Genomic DNA, 9,750 nt, shown 5'->3' with positions numbered 1-9,750 from the left:
AGGCCTGGCTGGATAAGGCTTTGGGCAGCTTGGTGTGGTGAAAGATGACAGAGGGGTAGGACCTAGGTGATCTTTAAGATCTCCTTCAACCCAAAGCATTCTACAATCCTATGAAATATCTCACCCAGGCAAATGTTCACCTGTTTGAAGAGGCAGCAGTTAAGCAGATGACTTGTGTGCAGGTGCAGTGAAGCCTGCATGAGGCAAACCCCTCTCAAGTCTGTGAGCTTTGGAGGGTGCAGCTGTTGCACATGTGTAAAGGCATAACACTTGGGAGAGACAGCAAGATGTGTGAAGTGACCAGAGGGTGCAATGAGATAGGCTGCATTCAGGGGACTTAGACTGTGCTGGAGCCATTTTCAGCTGCAGGCACTCAAATGGGAGATTACCCAGAACAGATCTAGTCTCTAGCAGTGGCCAGATGCTTCAGTCTATGGTGAAGAAGGCACAACAGCTAACTGCAGTCAGGCTGAGGGAATTTCTGCCTGCTGCTGGTGCCAGCGTTATGATCACCTTGCCCATCTGCTGAGGGATGAGCTGGGCTGCATGTGGAACTGGAGGACCTCCGGCTCAGCCTGACTGCGTGACTGCACCGTCCCCCTCCTTACCCAGCACAAGGAGTGGGAGGACCTCTGGCTCCCGTCGGACCGGGCGGCTCCCGGTCCCGCCCCCCGCCGCGGTATGATGCTGGGGCGGAGCGCATTCCCGGGACTATATACACCGTGATGTGAAGCGTGCGCGAGTGGCTCGTTTCGGGTCGCTCCCGGAGATGCTGAATATGGAAGTGAACATTGACCCGTCGGAGCTGCAGCCGCTGGGGGAGTTTGACTTCGAGAAGAACTTCAATCACCTGGCAGCCAGGAAATGGATGGAGGAGAATTGGTGAGAGGAGAGGAGGTTGCTGACCTGGTGCATTCCAGACCCTGGCTAGCCCTATCGGGTTCTGCTGCTTTGAGCAGAATAGGTGTGAGGATCTTCGGTTCCAAGGAGAAGAAGGTTGGGGATCTCTGGCTGCATACCTGAGGCTCTGGAGGATGGGATGCAGCAGTACATGTGGCAGAGCAAGCACTGGTCCAGGTGTGCTGTTGCTTGTAGGGAGATGGTGACATGACAAGAGGGCAAAGAGCACCCACAGATGGCCACTGCATGCCATCCTGCACTAAAGCCTTGGAATGTGTGGGATTTAACACAAGGCACTTGAGGCTCTAGCTTACATGAAACTGGCCTTTTTAGACATCCTGTACAGACATCCTCTGCCTGTAGAGTGTCATGTGTAAAGGAATAAGATGCACTGATCCATCTGCTTTGGATCCTGCTCACAGGCTGCCAGGACCTGCCTTCATCCCATCAAGGTCTTGTGGAAAACTCCATGATGTAGCAGTTCACTTTCTTTTGTTCAGTCCCCAGGGTTCTTGCTTGCTCACTTTTTTGTGACCAAACCCAACCTTAACACGAGAATGGGAAGTCTTTTGTTTCTTGGTGAGAGTACTTTGCTGGGGCTACAGAAGTCTGGCTAAAAATAGGTCAGTTTGGTCTTTTCCTGACTGTTTCCTCTTCTCTACTTGCAGGCAAAAGTCTTTTATTTTTTCTATTATTTATTTCATCCTGATCTTTGGAATCCAGCACTTCATGAAGGAACGGAGGCCCTTCAATCTGCGGGTACCACTGGCCCTGTGGTCCTTCAGCCTGACTTTGTTCAGGTAAGAGTCTTTCCTAAATCTGGAGACAGCTGTAGGCCTTCTCTCAAAACTTGATTGGTAGAAGGCCCTGGTTATCCACTGCATCACTAGGGAAATAAATTAAATTTTTCCTCTTGAAAGCCATTTCCACCTAGAGGAGTGACCTCCTTATACAAGTCATTTATTTCTCACCAGAAATACTCCAACAAATCAAATGAGTTGCAAAAGGGTTGCTGGGGAGAAAATCATTAGTGGTAGGAGAATTGTCCTCCGTTTCTCATCAAATGTGGCAGCTTTTGCTCAAGTGCCTCCTAATGCAGTGGAAGCAGGGGGTGTAATGAAGGACTCTGATGCTGTTTTGTCTTGCAGGAATAGGTTTTAAATCCTGGCTAAAACCTGCTAGGAAGTCTAAGAAGGCAAACGTTTGTTAAATGTCTCTGAGATTGCCCTGAGCATCAAGATGGAGTCAACTGAATATCCACAGGTGCAGAGCTATCAGAGGCTATGTTGAGGCCCTGGGCACAGTGTTCAAGTCTCCTCTGGTTTTCTTGCAGTTTCATTGCAGCCTGGCGGATCTGGAAGCAGATGGCCTTCCTCCTTCTTACCAAGGGATTTAAGCGTTCAGTATGTAGTCAATCTTTCTATGTCCACCCTGTTTCCAAACTTTGGATGTATCTATTTGCAATCAGCAAACTTGTCGAAATGGGTGAGTCTGAAACTTCTCCTTATCCTGTGTATTTGTAACAGCTTTGCTTTTACAAGCAGATTTTCTTTTACAGGTCTCTGTCTAAACGTTACTTGGAGAAAACGGTTGCTTATCCTTGCATGTGTTACTCATTTTCTTGCTCCCTGTTGCTCAATTCAGATGATATGCTTGCTCTCCATGGGGTTGCAGCCTGATGTTACTGTTCTGTTTGATCCCCAGGCAAGAGTCTGGACCCGCAATTCTGCACCATGGCAAGGGGGCAGCAGACAGGCAGGGAGGGCTGGGCTTTCCACACAGTTTTCATAGAAAGAAGAAGAGCCAGTCAGAAATGCAGCGCAGATAGAGCTGGGAAAGCAAGCCTGGGGCAAGGGGCTCTTATACTATAAACATGCCAGAAGGTAGCGTGCCTAAACAGTCTTTTTCAATACAGATTATTTCAATAGGAACCTAGCTTTTGGTGGGATCAAACAACATAATGGCTTCAGGATTGAAGCTTGCTTGGTCTGTTTCATGTGAAAACTTGTGCAACTGCTGTGCTTTCACTTGGCTAATGATACACCTCTCCCCCAACCCCAGGTGACACTCTGTTCATTGTTCTCCGGAAAAAGAAGCTCACCTTTGTCCACTGGTACCACCACTTGCTCTCGATGGTTCTATCCTGGTATGGCTATAAGAATATGTCAATTGCTGTGGGGTGGAACGCAGCCTTGAACCTCGTTATCCATTCTGTGACGTACTTCTACTACACTGTGACAGCCATGGGCATCCGAGTACCCCGCTCCATTGCCATGCTAATCACCACTGCACAGATGGTGCAGATGACAGGATTTGTAATAATTAACATCTTTGTCTTCTTCTGGAAGGATGATAAGCTCTGCCAAACTACCTGGTTAATACTTTTCCTTTCATTGGGCTTGTATACCACTTTATTGGCCCTCTTCTGCAACTTCTTTGCGAAAAGATACCTGAGTGGCACCCAGAAATCAAAGTGCAATTAAAACCAAGGGATGGAAGAAGAGATTGGGATGAAAGTGGAGAGAAAAGGAGAGGGAAAGGGGAAACTTTTCACTTCTGTCTGGAGCCCAAGTGCCTGATGGGATAGGTGTGATGGGGTTTAAGAAGAGATCACTGTGAGTAACTTCAAAGTGACTTGCACATTGGCCTTTGGTGTGTCTGTCTTGCAGTGGGTGGCATGCCAAACTGAGGTGCAGGTTATGGCAGGCTGGTAACAGGAGAAAGGGGAGGAGGCTGGGGGCTGGACACCTCAGGGTTGTGGTTCTTTTCTTTCTTCTTTCAAATCACTTGGGTTTGCTTTGTGCTTCATTTCCTTCCTGGGAACTGATAGAATCCTGCATGCACCCAGACTCTCCTTGGGAAAAAAGGTAGGGAAACTCCTCTCAAAGCAGCACTGCCCTCTCCATGGTCCCCAGTTTTGTGGAAGAATAGAGCCCAAACCTGCTGCTACTCTGCAGGGAAGCTCTAATAGATTACTGGTGGGAACAGCACTGAAATGGAAAATTCCTACTGTTTTTAAGGTTGTGTAGGGAGGGGGTCTGCCTGGGCTCTCACTTCTCCTCTATGATGCAAGGAACTGAATCCCAGGCTGTTACCTGTGGCGTGCCTCTTGTACAATATTAAACAATCTATTTCACTTGACTAGCTACAACCTTAAACCCTAAAAGATGAGCAGCGTCCAGCTCTGTTCTGCAGAGTGTGTCAGGCATTGCCAATGGTCCCAGCCCATGGCCAGTCTCATTGGCTGGGGTCAGAAGGGTCCCAGAAAAAACCCATCTCTAGGTGCATCTGCCACTGGGTGATGTGTTAAATAAATACTGTCATTTATGGACTGATTGATTGTTTTCTTTTATGCCTTTTTCATACTTGACCCTTATACAGAACTGTGAGAGGAGTGCTACCTTCTCTATCTTGATCCTGTGTCTTCCTGAGGGTTAGCGACCTGTCCAGCAGGCTGTCCCTCTGTGCTTACCCCTTCTGCAGTCATCAGCTGGTCATGCTGCCTGAGCGCCTCTGCTCACCACCAGGGAGCTAGAAGTGAGAGAGAGATGATAAAAAGATCAGGCCATTGTTTTACCATCTGAAATGAGCATGTCACTGTGCTTCATAAAGCCAAGATATGCCTCAGAGGATTCTGAGCCTCTGGGTGGGTGTTGGCTCCTACCTGGTGAATGAGATTTGGCCTTTCATGGCAGTGGACTGGAAAGTTACCACAGAGCTGTGGGCTGCACTTTCGATGCTGGGAGATGGCAGCAGCCTGTGCCTTGTCCAGCCTTCCCTGACAAGGGCTCCTGCTCTGGACTTGGCAGCATGTTGGGTAGTGGTGTAACAGCACCCTCCCCAGCTGTGGGAAAGGCACGTGCAGTCAGCTGAAGTGTTGGGGAATAGGAATAAACTAGCTTCCATATTTAGAAGGTCTCTTTAGAGAGGGGGTGGTGAACATATGGGAGAAATGGGGTGGTCTCTCTCCTGCATGGTGCTATTTGGGGCACTTTTGGTAACAGCTGTGGTCCTGGTGAAGCAACTACCATCTCTCCTGTCTGTCCACAGCTGCCCCAGGCATGTTCCCTCAGCTGTGTCGGGTATCTGTGCCAACACACAGAATCATAGAATCATCAAGGTTGGAAGAGACCTTTAAGAACATCAAGTCCAACCATCCACCCAATACTATCACTGTAACCACTCAACCACATCACCCAGCACCAGATCCTGATGCTTCGTAAACACCTCTGGAGTGGTGACTCCACCACATTCCTGGGCAACCTGTTCCAATGCCTGACCACCCTAATAGTGAAGAATTTTTTTCTCATATTTAATCTCAATCTCCCATCTCATCTTTGGGCCATTTTCTCTTGTCCTCTCTGTAGGCAGAGTAGAAGAGACCAGGTCTCACTTCACTGCATCTTCCCTTCAGGCAGCTGTAGAGAGTCATGAGGTTCCCCTGGAGTCTCCTCTTCTTGAGACTAAAAAACACAGCTTCCTCAGCCATTTCTCATAAGACAAGTTTTCTAGATCTTTCACAAGTCTTTCTGGGCATGCTCCAGCACCTCAATGTCCTTTCTGAAGTGACGGGGCCAGAACTGAAAGCAGTACTTGAGTTGTGGCCTCACCAGTGCCAAGTGTGGGGACATGATCCTTCCCCTGGTCCTGTTGGCCATAGTATTCGTGCTACAGGCCAGGATGCCATTGGCCTTCTTGGCCACCTGGGCACATTGCTGGCTCATATTGAGCCGAAGTCCTTTTCTACTGAACAGCTTTCATGCCATTCCTCCCCAAGCCCATATCTCTACCTGGAGTTGGTACAACACAAGTGCAGCATCCAGCACTTCATCTTATTGAACCTCCTGCAGCTGTCCTTATCCAACTGATTGAATCTGTCCAGGTGTCTCTGTAAAGCCTTCCTACTTTGAGGAGATTAACACTCCCAGCCAACTTAGCATCATCTGCAAATTTACTGAGAGTTTACTCAACCCCCATGTCCAGATCATCAATAAAGATATTAGGACTTGCCCCAAAACAGAACCTCAGGGAGCACTGCTAGCAGTCGTCCACCACCTGGATTTATCTCCATTCACCACAACTCTCTGGGCCTAGGCAGACAAAAAACATTGAAGAAATGGTGTGTTCACAGTTGCTCTTTTTCTACCTAAACTGCCTGAAGTAGTCTTGGTGCTACAGAGGTGATGCTCTGTGGGAGCTGGCTGATCCCCCTTGCTCTGCAGGTGCTGCCCCCACTCAGCAGTGCAGGGTCCACAGCAGAGCTCTGGAGGCAGGGCTCTGCATCTCCAGAATGTTTCAGGTCTCTAAGAGCTCTTTGTAGATCCATCCATGCAGGCTGCTGGAGTAGGAAGTATCTTTCAGGGGGCAAGAATCAACCCAGTAGAAGGAGGGTTCACAGAGAGTATCTTGTAGGAACTCTCACTCCCCCATCAAAGAGGCATTGCAGCTTTTCAAACAGCCACATCCCTCCACACAAAATGAGGATACCACCTTTCCAAATGCTGTCAGGAGGCTTTGCCTTATCCCCCTCCTGCCCTGTGCATTCCCTCCTTCTCCAGGGAATGCATATCATCAGCCAGCCCAGCATCCACAGCTTTGGTCTGCTGTTTTCTCTGGCAAAAGAAGAGAGAGCAAAAAACTCCCCAGACCCAGCTAAGCAAAGATTTTGCATTGCTGTTGTTGTTTGGCAAGTTGTCTGGAGTGCCTACCTGTGGGTGTGAGGAAAGTGGTGGTGCTTTCAGGGACTTGGGGAGCTAATAATAGCTAATAAGCTCCAGGTCAGTACTATTCCCCTGAAGCTTCCTAGAAATGTCTCCTCCTGGTACTCTGTGAAGAAAAGTCCTTCTTATGTGTGCTGGTGAGCTGAAATAGATACCAGGCCTGCTTTGGAGGGGATGTATCTTGAGGGTTTGTCTATTTTTGTTGTATTGGGGTTTTTTTACTTTGAGGGCATCGAGAGCAATCGGTTGCCTCCCGTGGAGGAATCCTTGCTCACGGGGAAGCTGTGGTCCCTGCTGAAGGCTTCTTTGAGGACCCTTGCACAGCCTGGGGGTGGATGAAGGAATGTGTGGAGAGTGCGGGATGCAGGGGAGCAGCCCCGCAGCTCTGGCAGGGGCCGGGCAGAGGACGGGCTGCAGGCACAGAGATGTAACGGGGCGGGACTGGACCGACCTCCGGGTTGCGAGAGCCGGTGAAGCCGGGCTGGGGAGTGGGGAGGGAGCGAGGGGGGCGGGTTTTCCCTGAGGCTGTATCGGAGTCACGGTGGTGGGGAGGTTTTCCCCTGAGGCCGTATCGGTGGTGGGGAGGTTTTTCCCTGAGGCCGTATCGGTGGTGGGGAGGTTTTTCCCTGAGGCCGTATCGGTGGTGGGGAGGTTTTTCCCTGAGGCCGTATCGGTGGTGGGGAGGTTTTTCCCCTGAGGCCGTATAGGTGGTGCGGAGGTTTTTCCCTGAGGCCGTATCGGTGGTGGGGAGGTTTTTCCCCTGAGGCTGTATCGGTGGTGGGGAGGTTTTTCCCCTGAGGCTGTATCGGTGGTGGGGAGGTTTTTCCCCTGAGGCTGTATCGGTGGTGGGGAGGTTTTTCCCCTGAGGCTGTATCGGTGGTGGGGAGGTTTTTCCCTGAGGCTGTATCGGTGGTGCGGAGTTTTTCCCCTGAGGCTGTATCGGTGGTGGGGAGGTTTTCCCCTGAGGCCGTATCGGTGGTGGGGAGGTTTTCCCCTGAGGCCGTATCGGTCCCGCGGGCGGCACCCCCTGCAGCCCGCCGCTAGGTGGCGCCGCCGCCCGCGCTGAGGGCGCTGGCGGCCGGGTCGGGCGGGACCCGCGGCCCCGACGGCACCGGGCCCTGAACGACGACCGGGACGGAAATTAGCGCCACCTCTCACGGCTGTAGACCTGAGCCCAGCTTTAACGTGTACATCAGCGGCTCGAAGGCGCGCACCCACCCACTTCGGAGCTTTACTGACAGCACGCACCAAGCGAGAGGAGCCGGAACATCCTCCGCGGGGTGAGCAGGATACGAGCCAGGGACGGGCCGTGCTGCTCCTCGGCTGAGGGGAAGAACCGACGGCAGGAGCCGAGGACGCCCAGCGTCGGTGCGCTCTGTGCTAACCTTCAGACACAGCTGCGGAGGAGTGGACAGCACAGGCCGTGCCAGTGATGGGTGCTAAAGTCTGGCCTTGGATAAGAAAAGTGCAAGGAAGAGTGTATTTAGATTTTTTTTTCAGACCTTCTCGGTGTGGTGAACGTCACACAAAGCAATCCTAGAATTAGTCATTGTTATCAATGAGAATTCTCGCGGAATTTCCCCCTCTTCAAAATGGGGACTGAGACTAAAAGCCAGGAACTGCACACAGTTAAATCCCCCCTCAAAAAAATAAAATTGAAAAACCAAAACAAAACCCAGAAAAAAATCTACCACACACACACAAAACCACACACACACACACACAAAGAAAATCCCAGAAAAAAACCAGGAAAAAAACCCCAAACGAACAGAAAACTCCACCAAAAAAAGAAAAAGCAAAAAACCAAAACCAAAAACCAAAACAAACCCACAACAACAACAAAAAAACCCGCAAAAACCAAACCAAAACAAAAATCCCAAACTAACTAAACCAACCACCCCCACCATCAACAACCAAAACAAAAACCAAAAACAAACAAACAAAAACCCACAAAAAAACCCCAACCGATCAAACAAAAAAACTGGATCAAATAGTCTCACTATGTGTAAGCAGTGGAGATGAGCAGGAGCTGTGGGCACATCAAGAACAGAATCTGGTCAAAATAATCCAATTTTCCTCTCTGACAGAGTAAGGGCATGGTGACAGAAAGCTTTGGCTGCCAGTCAGATGGCTTTTAAGGATGATCTACATGGGATTTGGGAAGGTACAAAACCCACTGGATAATCATACCCAGGGAGTTATCCACAGTTCACTGTTGAAAAGGAAGGGGTCTGTTGAGTGAAATTCCGGGACATCTGTTGTGGGTCTGTTTTTGCTCAGCACTTCCATTAGTGATCTGGATGATGGAGGAGAATGTGCACTTGCTAAATCTGCAGATTGGGAAGTATCCAGCGACAAAGTTATTTGCCTAACAGGTCTCCAGAATAAGAGTGATCCTGCTAAAAATGACATGCTTGGGGTTGCAGTATCAACAAGATGCATCTGGGGAGGTACTGGGGGCTTGTGAGAGAGAAGTCTTGGGTAAGGTCTGCAGAAAACGTGCTGTGTCTGTGCTGGACCAGAGAGCATGATGTCCAAGTCCTGGCCCCGTGGGGAAGAAGCTGAACGTGAGAGGCTGAACTGGTTAAGCTGCACCAGGAAGGCAGGTGGTATTTGTCAGACAGGAAACATCTCCCAGAGCATTCTGCTGCCAGCTTGCTCAATTAGTTATTTGCTTTTGGCCATCTCTTTTTTCTGTAGATTTTAAGGTTTTTCCCGTGGTTGTGTCAGTTGTTAGGTACCATTCTACAAAGAGCTTTCAGCTCAGAGCTGGTGTGTGGTTTGCCATCTGGTCTGGATCCTACGTGGTGCAATACCTCTGACTACAGAAACAGACCACAGCATCTTCTCCATACAGCATGGGAAGGAAAAACTTGAGCCAACTAACCAGGCTGCAGAGCCACTGGCCACATGTACCAGTTACCTCAGGTAGGTACTGAGTCTCTCCTGCTCAGGAATCAGAGTGGTCTGGAATAATGTTAATTTAAATGACAGCATGAAAAACCTCAGGCTGAAAAATCAGGCTGACACCTGTGACTGCTTTCAGCATCTGCTCTCGAATACCTTCAGAAGCAACTGCTGCCTGTGAAAGAGGCTTTGGCAAAGACTGAGCAGTTTATATGCTTGGTTT

General features: G+C 49.7%; 2 protein-coding genes across 2 annotated transcripts; one reads left to right on the top strand and one right to left on the bottom strand.

The window, feature by feature from the left end:
• The first annotated feature begins 769 nt into the window (after window positions 1-769).
• On the top strand, window positions 770-3,383 carry ELOVL3 (ELOVL fatty acid elongase 3). Its single transcript, XM_063406420.1, has 4 exons — window positions 770-882; window positions 1,569-1,700; window positions 2,234-2,385; window positions 2,962-3,383. Exons 1-4 carry the CDS (start codon window positions 770-772, stop codon window positions 3,381-3,383), a joined length of 819 nt encoding a protein of 272 aa, XP_063262490.1.
• Window positions 3,384-6,891: 3,508 nt separating this feature from the next.
• On the bottom strand, window positions 6,892-8,170 carry LOC134555083 (basic salivary proline-rich protein 2-like). The gene is made up of 3 exons (XM_063406437.1): window positions 8,123-8,170; window positions 7,869-8,017; window positions 6,892-7,738 (listed from the first exon to the last, which is right to left on the bottom strand). Exons 1-3 carry the CDS (start codon window positions 8,168-8,170, stop codon window positions 6,892-6,894), a joined length of 1,044 nt encoding a protein of 347 aa, XP_063262507.1.
• Window positions 8,171-9,750: the final 1,580 nt, after the last annotated feature.

Source organism: Prinia subflava, chromosome 9 (genome assembly GCF_021018805.1).
Source record: "Prinia subflava isolate CZ2003 ecotype Zambia chromosome 9, Cam_Psub_1.2, whole genome shotgun sequence".
Lineage (NCBI taxonomy): Eukaryota > Metazoa > Chordata > Aves > Passeriformes > Cisticolidae > Prinia > Prinia subflava.
The sequence above is the reverse complement of the archived record's forward strand: the minus strand, read 5'-3'. Positions and strand labels throughout refer to the sequence as shown.

Bases quoted from the DNA above. Each gene is read 5' to 3' on its own strand.
- ELOVL3 (XM_063406420.1), top strand. From the start codon at position 770: ATGCTGAATATGGAAGTGAACATTGACCCGTCGGAGCTGCAGCCGCTG. The intron at 883-1,568 runs GTGAGAGGAGAG...CTCTACTTGCAG, and splicing joins AAATGGATGGAGGAGAATTG to GCAAAAGTCTTTTATTTTTT. The intron at 1,701-2,233 runs GTAAGAGTCTTT...GTTTTCTTGCAG, and splicing joins TTCAGCCTGACTTTGTTCAG to TTTCATTGCAGCCTGGCGGA.
- LOC134555083 (XM_063406437.1), bottom strand. From the start codon at position 8,170: ATGACTAATTCTAGGATTGCTTTGTGTGACGTTCACCACACCGAGAAG. The intron at 8,018-8,122 runs GTCTGAAAAAAA...ACTCCTCCGCAG, and splicing joins ACGTTCACCACACCGAGAAG to CTGTGTCTGAAGGTTAGCAC. The intron at 7,739-7,868 runs GTGCGTGCTGTC...GTCGTCGTTCAG, and splicing joins GTTCCGGCTCCTCTCGCTTG to GGCCCGGTGCCGTCGGGGCC.